This window comes from Venturia canescens, chromosome 4 (genome assembly GCF_019457755.1).
Source record: "Venturia canescens isolate UGA chromosome 4, ASM1945775v1, whole genome shotgun sequence".
Taxonomy (NCBI): domain Eukaryota; kingdom Metazoa; phylum Arthropoda; class Insecta; order Hymenoptera; family Ichneumonidae; genus Venturia; species Venturia canescens.
The window spans coordinates 4,427,870-4,449,550 of NC_057424.1; the positions used below are offsets into that span (position 1 = coordinate 4,427,870).

Consider the following 21,681-nt stretch of genomic DNA (forward strand, 5'->3'; position numbering starts at 1 on the left):
CCTATTTGCACCGATCGTTACATATATGAATACACAAAAAGCTGGAGAGAAAAGAGAAACGGTAGGCGGAAGAGGAAGGTGGATAGACTGCGGAGGCGCGCGTCGGGACTCGGGACGCCCCACGTTCTAGTATAATCGTACACCCCGCGCTCCCTGGCGTCGTTATATCGTATATATAGTAGGCCAACGGTTGGTTTCCCTCGGTTCGGTTCTCGTTGTCACAGTCGTCGAGTCTCCAGTGCACGCGGCGACCGCTAACCGGACGCACGTGTGCTCTCTGCTTCTCTCTTTTTCTCTGTATTCTCTATAAGACCTCGATTTCCTCGATCGCGATATTTTTTGTGACAATAGGTTGAAGAGGAGTCAAATTTAGGGGGTTCAAAGCGCAAAAAGCCGGGGGAGAAGACAAGGAGAGGGTCCGCTTCTAAAAAGTTCCTGTCCCTTGGGGACGATTCGCATCTTTCTGTGGACTTTAGTTTGAATATTTTGTCAAAAATGACGTAAGTTTGTTTCAGGACTGTGACTGTGTTTGTGTGTGTGTGTGGGTGTGGGGCGAAGGGGCAGGGCGAGGGCGAAGAGGAAGCAGAATTCTGTTGTTGCAGGTAAGATTCGTGGATTATTCATTTTGGTAACACTTTTTGCAAAACTCTTGGAAAAAGCTCTAATCTATATTGAAAACCGTGCAGGGACGAGGACTGAAAATTGAGTGATCATACAAGAAGCTCCAAAGTTTCAATCGCATTAAATAAATTGTTTCCATTGTTTCCAATGATTCAATGAATGCAACCAGTAATTTAGAATAAGTTTGAGGAAGCCTCGTTAGGGGATGAAGTTACTTTATGAACTCGGTACAAAGTTTGACAAACGCAGTTTCGGAATTAGCGTTGCGAATTGTTTCGCACAACTTTGAAAATTTCGTAGTCAAAACCTACACATAAATGGCGCATGTTTTCGTTCACCGTTATTTGCATCCTCATTAGGTGGTCAGAAGTTTTTAACTACTAAGAAGATAAATTGGACTGTTTCAGCATGTAATTAACCGTCGCATATCATTAAAAGCGAATATTCGAGCCAGCCGCAAAAAACTCGATGAAAACAATCTTGTTTTTTTTTCGTTTCATTTTTCCCCCACTCTATGACCCTCGTAAAGAGGATTTTAAAAACTATAAAAGGTGAAGTTTTTACCAGTTTGTAGACTCGATCGAAGTGTGCTCATTAACTGTACCATTCGCGAATAAAAAAATTTTCATATCCCTGAACCCATTTTTTTTTCGTCAGCCTCTGGCATAGGAATGGGACAGGAATGAATAAATAAGGTTGAAAAGTTAAATGTGCCGAGATCCGCGATTGGCAGTTTTTCTCGATGCGACAAACGAGCGAGACTTATTAAAGGAAAAATGAAAATGTAAGCTCCACTTTTCCCGAAAAATGTGTTCAGGAATGCTACGCGTTACGAGAAAAGTATAAAAGTCGAGTTTGCAAATAAAAATGTGGATCCGAACACTTGAAATTCTTCAGATCTCGAGAAACGCGATGAAAATTTATTAGCCAGTTACAGGAAGTTGGGCTGCGCGGATAGGTCAAGATAGGAGGGGTATCCCATACAAATGTATAACGAAGGAAGGGTGAGAACAGATAGACCGAACGTTTACCGAGTATCGTCGTTGAAGGACTATCTTGTCAGTGGTGCGAACGCCGTTAGCCGGAGGCAAAGGGAGGAAGGAGGAGATGGGGCTAGACGGTTTTGTCCCGCAACCGGAAATTGTGTCCTCGGGCCATTACTGTTTGCGTACGTTTGCGTTTGTTCCCTTTGAGTCCTTTGGCTCGGTCCTGTGGTTCCCAAAGCATCGCCGGATGCGCGCCGATCTCGTTCTCTTCTCAAGCTGTCATATAGGACTTTTAAACGCGGATGGTAGGAGCTCGCACTTTCTACTGTTCAAAATTTTTGCGTAGTCGAATTTTCCTTTTCCCCGCAGGGTATGACCGTTGCTTGTTAACGATTTGTGGAAACTTGGGCAATCGAAAAAGTTCGTCGGAAGGAGGAAAGCAATTTTGACGGAAGACGCCCAAGCAGATCGATGCCGAATGCTGCATGAATCTGCCTATACATTTATTCGTCCGTGTATTTTGGTGGTATGTGCGAGTGAGAGCCAGCGTTATGTGCGAGGCCTCCGATTCCGGTGTACTTATTCGCAGTGTGAAACTCCACCGACCCCACCACGCCGTACGTCTGACTATACACGCCCGTTTCTACTTACCGGTGTCATCATACCCGTACTCCATTGCATACGGTAGAGATGCTTACCGTTGTATGATATCGCGTGGTATGCTCATGTTAGTTCGTTGTCACGTACACGTCAGAGAGATTCGAAACTCCTTGACAACCCCTGATACGTATACGGATCACACGAGATGACAGAGCATTCCCTTTATGAGTGTATACACGGGGCGTTCTCTCCGAATTCGAATATTCCTCGGATCGTCACACCGACGGAATAATTTTCAGTTATATTTTTCTCAATCTCTTTCGTTGTTTTCAGCATTTTTTCGATTATGTTCTAGACATTTTTCCTCTCCACTCGATCAATAGTTGCCACTTATGCGATAAACGAGATGGCGAGCTGTAACAGTATTGGGAGAATGCATGAGATAAAAAATTTCGAGGGTTTATGAAAAAAGGAAACTCGGCGTGATCGGTATAAGCGTGTTACAGTTTTTTTCGCACAACATCACTGATAAAGAGAGTACCCATTTCGGGATAAATGAACCGATCCAATTAAGGTTTTTTACACTTTGAGCGTTCATAATAAATTGAACTAGCATTAAGCCAGATCGATTTGCCGAAAATCGATCGTTAATTAGCATAATGAATTTTTCGCCGTTCACGTTCAAACGATTAATCTCCGAATGAGAGACAAAATTGGATTAATGAAACGTGATAGTGAAACAGAGGAAGTGTGTGCATTGAGTACTAACCCGGATTCTTCGGCCTCGCACGAAATACGAGTAATACGTGCACGTATGGGCGGTTCAACATGGAATTATTTGGCTTTTATTTTTTGCGAGAGAGGTGCATGCGTTCTTACGAAAAAAATATATGTTCATTCATAAAATCCAATTTGACCGAATGCTTCCCGAATGAATAATTAAATCGGTAAATAGAATTGGCCATGTAGTTGTATCGATTCGCGATCGAAAAAACGAAAAAAAAACGTGCACGCCGAGGGTGAGGTGAATGCAAATAGGAGTGTCTCATGAATTATTTATTTTTCACGTTAATCCAAGTTTCTTCTTGGCTGCCACGTAGTCGCATCGTCTTTTTTCAACACTGCATAGCACGGATGTTTATACATATATATAAATATATATATCTTACTTTATCTGCAAAGTATATTCTTATATACACTATACACAAGCTTGGAAAGAGACAATCGAACTTTTCTTCAGGAAGATGTGCACACCTCACTCTTCATTCTCCTTCTCCTTCGACGTCACCAACAGAAACTGAAATTCACCGGATAAAACGTGAAGAAAAGTTGGATCTCTCGTTTTCACTCTGTTGTTCCATTTCGGCTGAACCAGAAGGAACCGAAAAACACGAGGAAAACAAAACAAGAGCGGCGGGGGGGGGGGGGGGGGGAGGGGGCAAAGGAGATGAAAGATTCTTCCCTCGCTGGAAAGTTACTCCAAGAATATGTAACGGAAGTTCGCAATGCTCAAGGGGCAGTGATGTAACGGCAAAGTATTTTTCTTCGAGAAAAAATCAATTGCGAATAATTTACGAGCTGTAGTAATTCGGTTAAATATCAGTGAATGATTCATGTTATTTCTGACTCCGACATGTTGATTACCATTATTTTTCTTTATCACATAATATATTTTCGTCACAACTCATACACGAAGAGACTTTTATACGAATATTTCGGATGAATAGATAGAAAAATTTGCAGTGTTTTGTAGCAGCGGTGTTGTATATCGCCATTCTATTACATTTCACCAAAGTGCATAGTAATTTTGATACCGGAAGCAGTTCTCTCAAATTTTACTATGTACGAAAGGCAAAATTTAGGTCTGCGACATTCTTACATCGAACGATGTATCGATATCCGAATGTCACTCGTGTCTTTGGTAAAATGTTAAAAATTGGTGAATTGGACTGGACAAATTGGTGAAATGTCGAAAATTTTTGTATCGTTGAGTCACACCGTCCGAAAAGAAGTAAATTCTCTTTTCAATAAAGATTTACTTGACAAAGTCCGCTTATGAGCGAAGCTATTGCTTGAAATTTTACTATGTGCCACTAATTAATTTTCATGTTTATACTCGCAACGCCTCATATAATTGGTTGTCGCATGAATTTTGCTATGTTATTGAGCAAAATTCAGTGCGGTAAGAAGAAATATACGAAACTATGCAATTTCTCGTATAGCATAGAGAAAGGATTGCTCAAAATTCACTCGATGGTCATTTTTGCTATAGTACAGCGCGTTATTTACTATGGACTGTGGCAATGGTTCCCCAAACTTTTGCATTATTTGACACACTCTGTAGCGATTATTATTATAATATCGATATGGTCCGACGTTACTATAAAAACAGTAATTATCGCTATAAAAGTCTCTCCGTGTACTTACTCGCCGTAATGTCGTACTGCGGTGAGAGATTGATGTTTCCGCAACAGTTAAGGAGGGTGGCTACATCCGTCAAAATGATAAGAAATTGATCAAATTTGGTGATAATGTTCTTCAACATCAAGTGCGAAGACACAATTTTTTTCAAAATTTTCTTCTGCTTAGTTATCGAGTAATTACGCATTAAAGCAGATTTCTTATGCCCGGAATGTATATCTATATATATGGAAATGCTATGCTTATACACGTGAACTTTAGTGATCAAATACTCGATAACTGTACGGAAGAAAAATCTTAAAAAATTTGTATTGTCAAATTTGGCACTAAAGAATATGTTCACCAAATTTTATTAAATTCTTATCATTTTGAAATTTTTTATGTATTTAACATGGTTTAGCATGGCAACATTGTATCGTCGCTATCCACCCTCCTTAAATTTTCTCTCCAATGTAAAAAAACAATGGTCCGATGGAATAACAACGATAATGATAAAATATGCTGTTTTGGTTCGGAGAAGACAAATAAACGCGAAGCATTTTTACGAAACACGAGCCGACGATGCGATTGTAACAACAAGCTGTATTTTTTTTCCATCCACCACACATCACGCCGTCGAAAATAAAACTTTTCTCGACGTGATATTTTCTTTCAAAATCAAATATACACAGAAATATAAGTGACACGGACGAAGGGAAATGTGGTAGAAAAAAGATTAAGTGCAAGTAAATTGTCGGTGCCAGAGAAAATTTATTAAAAATATAAAAAAAGTAATGTAATACGTAGTACATGTACGTGTATTATAAAAAAAACGTGGATCAGCGAAAGAGGGGAGGGGGGGAGGGGGTGAAGTAGGACGGGAAGGAAATGGAAGTAAGATAGCGAGTAAAGTAAATGGAATGAGAGTATAATATATCTATATATAGGATGCACTCGCATGGCCTCCGGCTCGAATCCTCAAGGGACTGCGCGCTTGGAAAAGCGAATGCTTGCAAGGAAGGAGTCAAGACAGTCACTCCGCCAAACGTGCGAGAGCGTAAATATATCTGAAGTGGGGGCTGAACAACCCCCAGAGGCGAAAAACACCACGACGGTGAGAGGCTTCAAGTTTATATATATATTTATATATACGAGCGGGCAAAAATCGTTTACCGATCGCCAAACCGTGGTTTTCCTATCAAAATATCCCACTGAATTATCCAGATTGCGTTGCTTTTAATGCTCTCGCGTATGATCCTCCGGGACCTTACGGGACTTAGGATAAATCCTCCCAAAGTGAAGCGAAAGCACTTCACTAAATTCCATGCTCTTCTATGAGCTTTGCCCTTATAGAGCGTTAGCTCTGACACACTTTTCTGTCGTATCGTAGTTGGACAAGGGCCAAGGGAAACTGTACAGAACCCGACCGATTTCTGTCCATTAGCACCATCAGACCGTCATTAAAACATACTTGAGCTGAGCGACCGATGTTTCAGCTAGTAAACAGCTGGATGCAATAGCTCTAACGAATATTAGCCCGACTTGGGATGACTCGAGAGGAGAAGTCTCCAAACACGCGTTACTTATCAGGAGAACAAAAGTGTTTTATAATTGAATGTTCCTGAGATTTTTAGCACGTTGAAACAACGAAATAAAAAACTCGATGTGGCCTCGTTTGCCTTAATTTTGCCTCCTCTTTCTTCATGGTCATCTCAAATTTATGAGTGTGTAACACGTTCAACGTAAATTTGCTTTCGGAATATAAAATTTGTATACCCAGTGAGTGTTACGTACGTAAAAGTTTGCTCCCCGAGTGGAAATAAAAGGAAGGAGAGAATCTCGAGGAAAAAATGGGCGCTTGCTCTTTAGTTTTCGCTGTTTTTCTATGCCAGTTTTTGTAGCCTCCAGCTCACCCCGAGCGAGGCAGAGATTTCTTGGTCCTCTTGTCGTCTTGTCATATCCGGAGAAAGCTGAGCTTTTTTGCCTCTTACCGTCCCTCGCGTTTCTAAGAATTCTTACCCGGACCTGTCTTCCTCCAGAAGGGTACACGAGAGTCTTATGCAGCTGCGACTGGAAAATCTCGTTCAACCCGAATATACAGAATTTCCGGCTACATACGGTCATTCGATTCTCCACCTCTCGAGCTACAAGACTTCCTAATATCGAAAATCTTGACACAAAAAACTCTTATTTTCTCACCAACCTTTTATTGCGTGAGCATGCCGATCTCATTTACATTTATTTTTTTATATTTCATCGTCCATTCCACAGTTGTGAGGTTTTTCTAAAATTTCCACCCTCCGATTTCACCTCAATGTATTTTCACGATTTTTCGAAATTTCTTCTTCGACTAGAGCTCGACATGACAGACCGACGGATCTTCCTGAATAGTCCTACAGATGAGGGAAGTCAACGAGTAAGCGATAGATCAAAATTTCTTCTAATTGCTAACATACGAGAATTGCCTCATAAAGATTTTTTTACCTGGTGCGTATCTCTCGCAGTGAAGATAGACATGAAGAACGCCCGGAAGTGTCTGTGCAACCGGAACGCCAAGCCCACTGAGTTTCCGGTGCTTCGAAAGGCAAGATAGAGAACGAAGATGATTTTCAATTATGTATATATGTATATATGCCATATGCAAGGACGAGGGTGAAACGACCTTTTCCTACTCGATTCTACCCTCGTTCTTTCTCCCCTTCCCTCATCCTTTTTTATACATCCATTTCCTGCTGGTGGAGAACGAAGGATTCACCAAGATTCGAAATTTTTATCTCTCCTATTGGGAACCCTACGTTTTTTCTATTCAAGTTTCCTTCGAAGAAAGGGCGCGTATATATATATATATATATATATTCATATACGTATATGCTGTATCGACAAGAAATTTTACTTCACGATTTTCCAACTTCTCGAATCCTGATAGAAAACTCTGGAAAGAAACTTGTGCACATTTTGAGTCAACAGATGATGGAAGAACGCCAACGATTCTTTTATTGTTCGTCGATTTTATAACATAATTTACGTTGAATTATACAGTTTTACATTTGAAAAAAAATGGTATTGATTGTTGAAAATGTTTCAACGTTCGTTCAATGATTGTCAATTTCATAGAGCAAACCGTCGGTCTTTTCGTTTTGAGTATTCAACAAATCTTTTTGGTAAATTAAATTCACATGATTGAAAAAAGAAAGCAAGTGTGCGGTCGGAAATTTGCGGAGTTTTTTTTAACTCCACGTCGTACGTCTGTACTGCAATATTTCTTTTGTTATTCGCTACTGCGCTGTGGCGAACGCAGGTGGTATGGGGCGCATGAACGACGAAATAAGAGAAACGACGGAAACTCTTTGCAGATGAGAGGGAAGCAAAAAACAAAGAGCAGAAAAACGAACGGAGAGGGAGAGCGAGCCAAAAAGTGGGGAAGGGAGAAGAGATATTCGAGGAACAGAATTCCAAGTATCTTCGAGAATTGTTTGCCGACTGGAGGTTTGAATAAAGCATCAAAGTTCAGCTTTTATGCCTTGAGGAAGGAAAGAGGGGGAAGGGAGAAAAGAAAGTTGAAAGAGCGAGTGACTGAGAGCAAAAACAGAGCTGAAGAATGCACCGAGGAGAAGGATTGAAAAAAAGTGGGGGCTCGAACGAGAAAGAGGCAAATAGACGAGGACCGAAAGCGTCCTCAATATTGTCATCTACTCTTTTCCCCTCCATTCGCTTTACCTCCTCAGGCATCACCGCGCGAGCGCAATTAATTAAGCGTCCAAACTTCCAAGTTAATCGTTCTATAACTCGACGACTTGGTTGACCGATCGTTCCTCCAAGGTGGAAGACGGAGTATCCGAGTGAATATTTCAAAAGACCATGCGATGCAATAATCAAAGGGCACTCGTCATTCGAAGCCGATACATTATGACACTGAAAAGAAGAGCCACAAAAGACAAAAACTACGAATTGAAATAACTTTTGTGCCGAATGAAAAGAGTGAAGTAATATAACGTCGTTCAACCAACGAAGTATTTTCCCTAGTGGAGGGAAAAAAATCGACACAAAACATGTCGTTAATGTCGATCGGAGACATGGAAACCGTATAGAGACATCAAACTCTTTACCCCTCGGGAAAGGCACCTTTCACATAGGCGAACTATAGTCGACAAGGCTATCGCGTGACAGCGAGTCTTTGTACAAGTACATGGAATTAGGGTGGGGTGAAAAAAGCGATACTATAAACAATACACGTGTGCGAGGTCCTCTTCGATTTTTTTCAACCCCTCAAACGCGTTGCTCGTAAGGTTTCACGCAGTTGAACTGGAAAAAAAATAATAAAAAAAAAAAAAAACAACGACGAAAGATACCCGTGTAAATAGTAGGGATATACTGAGATTCAAAATTGTATCATTTTTCAAAATCATTGCTTCGGAAAAAAAAATTTTATCAAGAAAATCGGCAACCTGAGAAACACAAACATAAAATACAAAATTTCCCCACGAGAGAGTATCTTTCGCTATTTCGTTATTTACAAACAGTATAACATTGATACGTTCCATGAAAATCCTTATCTTGGTTAGAGGCAGTAAAAATCGTCCGCCGATAAATTCGAGAGTTCGGATTTCTTGCTCCCAATAAATAGGCGAGCAGTCGAGTACACGATAGAAAAAAAGTAGCTCTTACATACGAGAACCCGGTTGAAAACGATTCTGAATCGACTTTAATTTCTTTTCGAATGTATTTTACACCCGACCACGTAATTTTTTGTCCAGCGGTGGGGTGGAAAAAAATCCTCGTAATTTCAAACCCTTTCCAGCTCTTTTGGCTGCTAATGTCATCTCGATCTGGCGCGGTCTCGTTAATTTTCAGCCAGGTTCTTTGATAGCCCGCAAACCTCTCGAGCAATTTCTATTGCGAGGAGCGCTCGAGAAGGGAGGGGCGAAGGGGTTGACTCAAGCTGGATAAAACTGGCAGAGAGAGAGAGAGAGAGAGAGAGAGAGAGAGAGAGAGAGAGAGAGAGAGAGAGAGAGAGAGACGAAAAGAGAGTAACGGAAGGGAAGTTCGAGTGGAAAAGAGAGACATATATATCCACTATAAGGGCAGGGGTAGGTAGGAAATCGCTATCAATTTTCCTCTAATGGTGGCAGAGCGTAACGAGGTCGAAGGACCGAGGAAAGTGTCACCTCTATACGTATATACGATCGCAAAACTCGCTTATGCAACCACGTGAAGTCCTGCACACCTCCCGAGGACGAAGTAACTAACTTATACCCGAGTTTCCTCCATGTACACCAATACTCCGACGAGCGTTTTCACACCCTATGAGATCATCGGGCCAGATCATGACAGTTTCAGGTTTTCGTCTGAATTTCCTGAACCACTTCCCTTTACGCATCGATGATCTTCGCAGGGATGCGGATGCATTCAAATTTCGTTGCACTATATGGGAAACCCGGTGATGAGGAATCAACTGCTGGAAATAATATTCAACTTATAATTCGTTTTATTCCAAACGAACCAGCCTCAACAACTTCTGTTGGCCAATTACAATTCCTGGATATATATTGAACAAACGTAGTTAACTGATCATTGTTTAAGATGAACAGCTTACTTAGCAGTGATTCAAACAGCAAACAATGAGTTGTTTATTCGCTTCGCTAATTGGACGGTGAACGCACTTGGAATAATTAACGTCCACCATCTTGGAGTATCTTGTTTGCTCTGAAACTTGGTATGAATTAACGAAAGCGTCGCTTCTGGAAATCTGGTCAAAATGCGATATAGTTAGGACAACTTGTCCACACTTCCTTCTGGTACAAACGCTTAGAACCATCGTGTCTTAAATTTACGAGGAAACTTCTCAGTTCGTCTCATTACGGGATGAGCGAGCCTCTGGTTTCTGGGTTCTGCTTTCACAGTTACACACGAGCTTTTCCTATGTATGATTATACACGAACCTGAATCCGTGCCGTTAATCCCCGTCGCCTGGGTTTCTAGCCACGATCCCCGATTATATGGTTCATTATATCTGATATTCAGGTGTAAGTCCTCTTTCCAGCATGTTCTCATTTCTGAGCAAGATATTAGCACTGGACTTGATTTGGCTCATTAAATAATTTCAGAGCTGAACATTCCAGTAGCTGATTTAGCCGGTGTCGATCATTGACGGGCCGAATTATTCTCATTCGGGTACAATCTCTTGCTATGGAAATTCTAAACTAGTTGATTGTGAGCATCATGATTCTCGAAGATCCAAAAATAGGCTTCACGAGTTTTGGCACACTCCAATATCATCGTGTCTACATTTATTCCTGGTGGGAGAGAGAGAGAGAGAGAGAGAGAGAGAGAGAGAGAGCTTTATCCCGAAGGTGAGGAGACAGAACGAAAAAATAGTTAGGACAGAATCGTGGAAGATCCTGAGGTAAGCATGTGCCAAGTGGATTTTGGCAACGTTTATCCACAGCAAAGTTTCCGAGGGAGAGTTATTATTTTCTTATCTCGAGTGCATGCATGCCCTAGCTTCTTCCGCATGCTACTTGAGAGAAATTCCCTTCTCTCTCTTAATACCCGCTGCTACACACTTACGAAAGTAGTCTGACATTTGTCCAACTAGAGAAAACTGAGGAACTTTTGACCCAACACTCGTGATTGCACGAGGCAAGAGACTGGAATTCAAGAAACTCTGCGCTATGGGCTTTGGGCTCAAGTAAGACCGTTGGATAAGGGAAATGGAGTCGTCATCTGTTGAAAATGCTCTGGATCAACTGAAAATGTAACGCTCATTAACTCCGGGCCTTATTTTGGGGCCGAGCGAATGGGTTTGAGAAAATATTGTTCGAACAGCGACATATGCTCACAAGAAATTTGATGAGGAATGAAAGTAGTTGGCGTTGAAATTCTATATCGGAGCACCCGACTGACATAGTGGCACGTGGAATACAATGAAGCAGAACGAAAGTTTTGATTATTCACGAGACCGAGACATCGTTGACCTCATGAATCTTAACAGTGTTTATATATAAACAAGCGTAACCCATGCATCAAGATGATGAGAACAAAATTTAACCTCTGAATATTCCGTTGAATTTGAAGAGAGCAAGTTGATTCCGAGAGTCGCTGATCCTTTGCCATGTACTTGAAGAGACTTTTGGAGATTCGAATAACCTCAATGGCAGGTGGGTTGTCTCAGGTTTCTTTCAGGAGCTCAGCTTCAATAGCGCACGTGCCAACTCTCGGGGTGACTGCATCACTTGGATCGTCGAAGACTCGAAGTAGGAGAGAAGAGTAAGATTATAGAAGCGGCGCTGGAGAAGGGGAAACATTTTGAGATGCTGTGTGCCATCAAGGAGAGTTGTAAGGAGTTGGTGTAATCCTTGTTAAAGCGGAGCTAGAGGCGAGGAATGAATAGAGCCCAGCTACCAGACAAGTCTTTCTCACGAGAAGCTCATGGATGCTGAGCTCGTCTTACTAACCCTAGAATCTTTTAATTATGGTTAGCTCCAAGTATCAGTAGTCTCTTTCAGCCCTCTATCTTTCTTTCTCTCTTTCCCTTTTCCCTCTTCCCTCCCGAGCTCCGACGGCTTGGGAATTTTCGTTCTACCTTCTACCTCTCTCATCCACCGGAAAATCTCTCCCTCCCAACGAATGCATTCGCTGGAATACTTACGCCCACCAAGTTTTCACTCTGGTGACAGAAACGGGAACTTATCAGCCCCTTCGTCCTTGCTACCGACCCTATTACCAACACTTTCTGCTCTCTGTGTATATGACGAGAGAATGAAACTTCCCGAGAGAATCTTCGCGGCTTCTTAATGAATTCTCGAAATTTGTGACGCTTCCCGCCTATCCCTGGAACGAATGAAACTACACTTTCCAACAGTTTTATATATTGCGGTCGCTTTTTATCATCTCCAATCATTTAAACTCGACACATTTTCTTGTCTTTTTGTTATTCTTTTGTATTATCGAATTTTCTAACGGGATTACACAACGAATTTCATCGTTTGATGACCATCTTCAATCATTTCGAACACGAGTCAGGCCATGCTCGTTAATAATACTCATACCATTTGACCTCATTTTCTTTAGCCAAGAGCTTAGAACATAATCGGGAATAATTACTCTAATCGATCATACTAGCAGTTCCTGCTAGGGTTTTTTATTTTCATTTTTGAACTGTTTTCGAGGTATTACAGGTTGAATTTCAATCTAGAAATTACACACGCGAATATCCATAATGCCGTGAAATTGTCATTCTCGATTATATTTATAAGAGTGCAGCAGCAGGTTTCACGCGATTTTTTTTTTAACCCTCGGCTGCGAGCCCTTCCCGCGTCTCTTGATATACGTATATTAACACATTATACCTTCAATCAGTGTTAATGCTGGAATAATTGAGAATGATAGGGAATATTAAAGGAACGACCGGTGTACGCGCGATCACCAAACAGAAATATAATTGACCGCTGACGGTAGCATTTCCATTGCGGAGTTCAATCAACCAAATCATCCGCGTCACCTGGCAGAGTTGACGATCATTAACGCCCAGATCAATTATCTGACGTTAGCCACATCGGGAACTATTCAGAGTAATCATTAATTATGATTAGAAGATGAAATGCAACTGATTAAAGCCGAGTGAGCCTAATTAGCAACTATTTTATTTTATTATTTGAGAAAAAAAAACAAAATTGTTGCTTTTGGAAGTGACTCATCGATCGAAGCTCTTTGGAATTGAGAGATTGGGAATAAACTTAAACTACAGTCGTTTTATTAACGTGGTGAGTCGAGAGACAAAAGTTAGCTTCTGTTTTGAAAAACTCACAGGAAAGATTGAATATTCAAAAATGATATATCTTTGTCGTGAAACGATTTTTGAAATCGTGATGAAATATTATGTCGCATGCCAGCAGATTTTTTTCGATGCTTTTCACGCGGATGTCTTTTGTTGCGAAAAACTTTTGAAAAAGCCGGAAATTTCGTTTGTGGCTACGAGTTACCTTCAATACTCAAAGTTTTCTCAGAGGTGGGCTTTACCCGTTTCCAAGTGCGGGAGATTCGCTTTTAATTCGTGAAACTTGGGCGACGAGTCGTGGAGAGAGTGCTCTCAAGAGGGATGAGCGCTGTTTTTGTCCGAGACAAAGAGAGACAGCTCTGGATAGAAGGAGGGAGAGAGAGAGACCGAGAGAAATAGCAATTCGGTGGGTGTCTCTAGGAAAAGGGCTACCACGGGAACTAATTACGCGCGACAATGAGGCTTCCCCAAGTCCTCTTGCTTCGCGAGAAGATGAAGAAAGCGAGCGAGAATAAGACGAGCGAAAGAGCTCCCTCGAGGCCAAGAAGATGACCTCGATAACGTGACAAGAGTTACACGAGAAACTCCTTCTAGAATTACCCAACGAAAATTTAATTTTACCATGAAACCTATAAATCATAACCCTATTTTCTTTTATTCCATACAAAAGTCGTATTCTTCGATGGTTTCATGACTTGACTTGTCTCATAATCGAAACTGTCATTTCAAAGAATCAACTACTCTTGCATTCATCTGATGAGTGTAGAAAAATGTGCAATGAATATTTATCATGAAACAAAGTGGAAAATTCACCTGTGAAAATTTCTTTATTGTTTGTGTCCAGGTTAATCGTCCATTGAAATTTCATCTCCCACACTAAATGTCGAATTTCCCATGCACATCGCCCAGCAGTGGTATATATTTTCATTTTTTTTTCTCCACGAAAATTAATTCTCTAATGAAATCACCATAGTTGAGGGGGTCCTTCTCTTTACGTAGAAGATTTCTCTATTCATATGTACGTATGATCTTACTCTGCGCTCATCCTTATATTTGCTTCGCTTTCCCTTTACTCACGTGTACAAATATGCACACTATTTCTCAGTCTAGTTATGCATTTTATGGCAGGCACTTCAGATATACGGGGCGTTCAATATCGAAGCGAGAAGTTGCTGATAAAATGGTGAGCGAAAAATTGAATTTTCCTTCTTTCTCCATGCAGCAATGTATTTCTAAAATTTTAATTGCATTTTGTAAGATGAACAGTAATTTTCCCGTGTTTCAACATTAAATGTTATGTCACTTGTTATGAAACGTGTCGTTTGATTTGACGACTTAGTAAAAATTATTTATCATTGTTAAATTTGAGTTCGGTACATGTGTTAAAAGCACGGAGGGCAAATGTTGGTAAATTCGGATTCATGAGTAGATTTGTTTGGCGACCCCTATGAGGTAAAATGAGGTGAAAAAAATGTACATATAAACAAAAATTTATGAGGATTTCGTCTCGAACGCGCCCATATACTTGCGAGCTCGTGAATAAAGGGGAAACGTTTTGTTGAGGGAAAGTGGCACAGTATAAACGAGGGTTATATCGGGCGTGCTGAGGATTTCGTAACAATTTGCATAAACATGGAGATTGATACGCGCAAAATAACGAAAAACTTTTTTCTCTCCCTTTCAGGCTTTTTTCTCGCTACCTTAAACTCTCGTAAGACTTTATCCTATTTTCCATCCACTTTCCTCCTTCTTTTCCTTCGTATCGCTCATATAGTGTACAAACTTGTACCTTCTTTAAGTGGATCGATCCAAGCTTGAGTATAAAAACACGAAAAAATAATAACACTCGCTCACATTTGTAAAACTTTTCTTCTTTATGGTCCTACTTGATTTGCAAAAGTCTGTCGCTTTTTCAGTGCTGATCGAACCATCACTTTTCACTCCTATCAGATAACGGATCTTCGATTATCGCAGTCAATATTATCGTTCTTAGAGTGCCATAGAAATTTTTAACAAAGGAGAGGCATAACCTTCTCGAACCGTATGTTGCTTCTACGCAACATGCACTTCCGGGGCCAGGTTACATAAAACTGCATCGGTCAGTAAGGTTGGGGTTCGACCTGCCTATTTCCATCAAGCAAGTAGGTTAGATTGCACCATAGATACTCCTGAACCAAGAGATAAACTGCTTTAACCCATCGAAATATCAATATGAAGTCGGGGTTTCATGTTGAGTTGGCGTTGTGTGAAAAGGTGCTTTAGTTATCGCAGAAGAAAAGTGAGTACATATTTGTTTTTTATACTCCAAACGTTATTTCCTTTCAAAGGGAAGCTAATGTGATGTATTTAAGGTATTAGGTGCTAGATTCATTCGTGAATTTTCCTGATTTTGCTCTCCAAGGACCTGGTGCTGCGCGCAGCGAACATTCAAAAATTCATATTTCCCAACGAAAAAACTGAAATATCGCAATGGATTCGGAAACTAGAAAGTATTTTGAGATAAAATTATGAAGGGAATAATTTTCCTTCAACGTGAAATAGTCTGAAAAGGATAATCTTGTTCAATATAATGAGAAAAATCAAGTGGAGGGAAAAACAATAGACGTGAACAAGCGTGAATGACATGAAAAGTGACAATAAGATATATATATTGATAATTATCGATTGTACTCGTCAATTCACGAGACAATTTCTGATGGCAAAACGGCAAAAACGCTCGGGCCTCTGCATTGTTTTGTTGGGAGAAGAAAAAATTGGTTTGAAGCGGGCAGGAAAGCACTCGCGAATTAATGATGGTCGAGACCGATAAAGCTATCAGTCTGACCGTTCTCTCCGTGGCGTTTTCTCTCCCTCGTTCTGTCTCCCTCTCCTTCGCCCCGGGTCGTTGCCTCATAAAAGCGAGGTTAAAGAAACGTGTTTTTTTTTCTTTTGCATTTTTTTACTTTTTTTTCATCTAGTTTTTTTTTCGAACGTCCCTTTTTCACTCAACTGCGACGAGGACGACGTCGACAACGGAGCTCGGGCAAACGACCTCAAAATAGAAGATGGGCAAGGAAAAAAGGAAGTGGATCAAACGAGAGGAAATCTGCACTGGTCCTCTGCTCTTCTGCTCCTTCTCTTACTCTCGCTACTTGTTCTGTATCCCTCGTCTTCTGCCACCACATACGAGGAGAAGAGAGCCAAGTCACGTGTTGCCAACCCAACAATTCGTGACCCCTTTTGTTCACCACTATAAGTTTTTTTTTTTTTTCAGGACTTTTTCCACGTCCTCCAACCTCAACCTTCCTCAAGCCCACTTTACTCAACTATCCTTTGGCCTTTTATTTCTTTACCTTTCGGACTCCAATTGACCCCCTATCTCTTTCACAACATTTTTTCTCTACTCACAATGCTTCACTGATCTCTAACGAGACACTATATTGTATCGTTCTTTAATTAAAAATCAATTATGATTGGATGATCGAAAAAAGAATTTTTTAATGGTTTTTTTTTCTATTATTCGAAATATAATGACAAAATGTGGAATCAAAATTTAAAAAAATGTTGGGAATTTGTTGCGTACATTCGAATCGACTGTTAGAATGGTTAGAATCTTTTAAATTCAAATTCGTCGTGTAAAATTTGAATCTAGTAGTAAAATTCGCTTTATTCTTTCATTTCTTTCCTCTATTTCAATGAGAATGAATAAAATTACATCATTTAGGACGAAGAGAATCATATGAATGGAGCTTACAAAATATTGAGAAAAAGAGACTCTCGGGCATTTCGTTATGTACGGTGTGGAAGACCCAGCAGTATATCCTCTTGCTCGAGGATCATTGAGCCAGGGGACTCATCTTCATCCACCCGAGAATCCTGAAAAATGTCTCAGGGCTACTTAAGTGCCTGCGGGCTTGGGAAAATCATTGTGACTTCTTGGCCAAATGATTCAACCCCTGGAAAGAAATAAAATAGTCTCGTTTCTTTTCAGTCTCTGGAGAAAAATCTTCAACGATTCAAGAAACATGGAATTTTCATTTGATCCCCGATGCACGCGTTCCAAGGCATGGGCGAGTCTTCAATAATGGTTGAGACAAACTGGAAACGCTGAATTCGTCAGTGTACATTTTTTGCCTAATTTATCTTGTCCTACTTTTGTACTCAGGATCAAAAAATATCCCGGAGATTTGATCTCGCGTTATCGAGGATTGGTTGGAGGCCACCCTCAAGAACGATAAGTCAATGAGGATGGATACAAATAGTGGGCAATACATTTCGTTTTCTAGGACGACGTTTCATCCCCTGCAGCATTTTCGTACCACCTTAAAGTAACTGTCCCATGTACTGACTTTATATACAAAAGTGCGAGACACAAAAGGACTCAAGTTGACTCATTTCACCATCAACTTCCGCCTTATTGTTTAAAAGATAAATAAAACGAGAGAGAAGGAGGGAAAAATGAAGAGAAAAAGATGAAACGCGAAAGAGAAGCAGATAGAAAAGCTTTGTCAGTGCAAGTGGGAGTTTCTCTTGCAAAGAAAATCGTTTTCTCGCTCGAATCGTTTTACCGGAATGTATTTGTTTGTACGTACTTCCCCGCACGCTTTTCTATCCGTTTGAGCACATACAGAGCCGTGTATGTGCGTTGACTGTTGTGTGTGTGTGTGTGTGTGTGTTTTACCAGGTTGCCTCTGTAGCACGAGCTTTTGGTATGAGAAAAGTTTGGTGGGCGAAAACTCGAGTAAATTCGCGAAAGAGAGAAAAAGAGAGAAAGAGATAAATGTGAGACAAGAAGGAGGAAGGGTATTTGTATATGGAGGTAAAAAGGAAGGTAGCGAAAAGAAGACGAAATAAGAATGTGGTACGCGAAAAACGTGAGCTCTTCTCTTTTCACCGAGAATGTGCCCGAAGTCTGTTCAAAAGCATCTTGGAAGGGGATGATGAAGGATATCTGTCCAAAAGAAACTCGAGATAGCGTATAGATGTATGGAGATATATTGAGAAAGAGAGAAAAATAGAAAAACGAAGAGATGGAAAAAGAGAGGTGGAGTAAAAGTGGAGTGTGTATGGAGCTTTTCGATCTTCGCTTCCCCATTCGGGTGATTTTTACGAGAATCGAGACTTACAAGACTTATGATATTTCGTCCAACTCATTCCAGATCTCAATCAATACGTCTTTAGTGACGGAACGAAGCATCCCCATAAAGAATATTCTCGTTCCAAATAATTTTTTCCTAAAACGAACTTTTCTACTTGCCGTTACAATGATTCTGATACTGTGCTTTTATACATATATATATATCCATGAATAAATATTTGTCATCTGCTTATTCCGCACCGGGTGTACGTGTTGAATTTAAAACAGCTTAATCTGCAAAATCAATATAATCGTAATTGTTACTCTTGTTACAATAGCTCCCAACGTACGTGGGGAAAAAAATTTGGAAATTACGGAACGAGCCGTGCATGCATCTGCGTAAAGTACACTCTCCTCATCCGCCTTGTCCGTGCTCTTTTGTACTGTCGAACGAAGCCAAAGTGGGTCGAGATGACTGACCGAGAGTAGACGCGAAAGAGAAAAAGAGCCGGGAGATGGCTTCGTATAAACCAACCCCTACAGTCGCTGGTTAATAACACGGAAGTAGAGTTTTCGCAAGAGCAAAGAGAGAGGGAGGTGCGGAGAAATGACGAGATGCAAAAGGAAACGAGCCATAGAGACGAGTGAACAAGAGGTAGAGTTTGTGGCTCGGTCCAATGTGTGCAGACTTCGCTAGTCATCTTCTTGTTCTTAGGCTTTCGCCTACAGATATATTCATAACTCTTGAAAAATATACGTTGGAATTTGCATGCATCTCATCGTTGGTAAGTAGAGATGTGTAAGTGTAACGTTACGTTACAACTTATGGGGATCTTGTGGGAGTCTGGAATAATGAGGAGCAGATGGGGCTGAAAGAGAAGGCTGTTCCATATTCGATGGACAAAAGTTCCGACGGAAGTGCACTTAATCCGGTAGGATGTGCAACAAGTATTCTGCGGTATCTTCACAAATCAAGATCCAATTGTCCTTAAATTGATTCGAGCTATGAATAAAGTAGAATTTCCCTATGATTCATGGTTGAGAAGATTAAAATAAGCAACGAAAAGTTTGGGCTTGCATGATTAGCAGCGTTTTAGTCGAATTGCGCAAGCAGCCCGGTGAGCCCGCAATCAAAGCGAAATCCTAAAATTGCCACGAAAATCATGGGTCCCATTTCAATCGACAAAATCGCTCGGTAAATCCGTAGCCAAGAAATTCCAATCTTCATACCGAGTAATTCGATCAGCAGAGATGGAAGAACTCTCTCGAGGATCCAACTGCCTTCTGTGCGCATATGTATGTGTATGTGTTTCGTTCAATTTCCGTCGTTGCATTCTCTGGGCAGTCGAGAGATTTTTCGGGAAATAAAAAAAGAAAAGAGGTCGCACGTACTTATTGCAAGATCTTACGTGGATGTGTGGCTGCTGGAGGAAGAACGTTGCTGCTGCTGCTGCTGCTACTGCTTTTCCATATAGATTCCTGCTCGGGATATCTGGGCGGCGGGCCAACACACTGATGCTCTTTCCCTGCCGATCCAACGGCGCCTTTCACACCGCACGAATTTCCGCCTTTCAACGCGCCCGTGAGAAATATACCCCTCCTCCCGCCTCCCTACTTTTTAAACCGTTTCCTGTAGCAAAAGCTGTCGTCCTTTTCGACGAGCATCTCCCCCTCCATTTTCCACAAGCCCAAGAAAGCTCTCGCGATTCTCCGTCCCAAAGGATTCTGGTGACGTCTTTGGACCCCCCCCCCCCCCTAAAATGTCGCTGCTCTGGCGAACCTGGCCAGTCTCCAGACCCCTCAGTGCCTTATCTACTTTCTCAGGAGATGAGCGTGAATGCAACGCATCCACAATGCTCCTCAACCTTACTTTGCTCAAGCCTCTTAACCCTCTCCGGTCTGCCTAGCACCCGATCACTCACCCATTCATTCGTACTTCTCTACCTTTTTGCTCTGTTTTCGAATACATCCTATGCTTTGTCGAATACATCCTATTTGAATAGTCGGCTCAATCCAACCTGATTTTCCAATTCTACCAAATCCTTTTTCAAACCTTTTTTCGGTCTCTTACCTCGAGTTTGCCGGACCTCGCAAGTGCGCCTTCGAAATTCTCTGCTTTTGTAGATCTTCTAAATCAAAGTCGCAGACGTATATCGGAGGTGAAAATATTTTGTTTTCTTTCGAATCGTTCCGCTTCAGAAGGTCTCAGCGGTGACTTCACCTCGCCTCAATTTGAGATTTGAGTAGATAACTCGCAAGCCAAGATATTTATCCCCTCCAGAAGTAAAGCGCTCCCGTGGCCTTCTAGAAAAACACCGAACAATGTTATCCAGGATAATCGATTGTACAATAGTCGCAAGTTATATTCGAATGGTCTCAATAACTGGCCGAGTACTCGCCAGGAACATGTTAATTCGACAATATTCAAGGCCCTCAAAGCTCCACGATTCGTGAGGATTTACATATTCCACGCATTGCGAGACTATTCAACACATAAGTGGCCGGAATGATGCTTCCTCTATTCTCATGGTGGTGGAGTTGCCGCGTCGGTAGGTGCACGCGCCCCTCGTACCCGGTTGAATGTAACGGTATGCGAATGGTGGAGAATGTAGCGATGGTGGTCCGTGCGAAGGTAAAGGAAAGCCGGGCAACGTTATACCGAGGATTTGGAGGCACTGACGACGTGCATGCACGTTTAACCTATACGTTAAATTGCATATAACATTCCCGGTGAAAGTAGGAGGGAGTCCGGGTGGAGGGACGATAATCCCGATTTCTCGTAGCGCCTCGTATCGAGTCAGCCATAGAGCCTCGGTTAGGGAGGGCCTGCTCGGTTTTCGAGCCGGCAACGCTACACCCACCGAACACCTAAACCAGAAGCAGGTTCCTATAGTTGCAAGATAGGAGGAGAGAAGACTCGTGAAAGCCCGCGACACCTACCATCACCCGAATGTACACTCGCTCTCACGTCGATGTAACTTAACGGCACATAACCGAACTGCGCCAGACTCTGCTAACACGATCCTGAAAACGACGTATTTTATGTGTGTATGAACGAAATGTGTGTATCAAGTTCGGTGAATACGAACGTTACGATGTGCAAGCACGGATATTGCACAGTCGAAATTCTTGCAAACTCATTACCTCCTCGGGTCTGACGGAGCTCGCGAGCTTGTACTTATGGATCGAGGGCAGCACCGGCGAGTGTTGCGTCAACAGTAAGTAGCGTTCTCGAATTATAA

At 41.4% G+C, this 21,681-nt stretch overlaps 1 protein-coding gene across 4 annotated transcripts in view; it reads left to right on the top strand.

The window, feature by feature from the left end:
• The first annotated feature begins 239 nt into the window (after positions 1 to 239).
• The window catches only part of LOC122409458 (protein rhomboid-like), a 50,826-nt gene continuing 29,384 nt past the window's right edge, over positions 240 to 21,681 (top strand). For 2 of the 4 annotated variants that reach the window (XM_043417042.1, XM_043417043.1), the window contains exon 1: positions 240 to 602. Coding sequence is in view for 1 of the 4 variants with exons in the window: in XM_043417040.1 (XP_043272975.1) it covers positions 5,566 to 5,721 (156 nt within the window). In the remaining 3 variants the exon portion in view is untranslated. Of the gene's footprint in view, positions 603 to 5,554; positions 5,722 to 21,638; positions 21,658 to 21,681 lie in introns of those variants that run through there. The other 2 variants (XM_043417040.1, XM_043417044.1) reach the window with 2 other exon arrangements.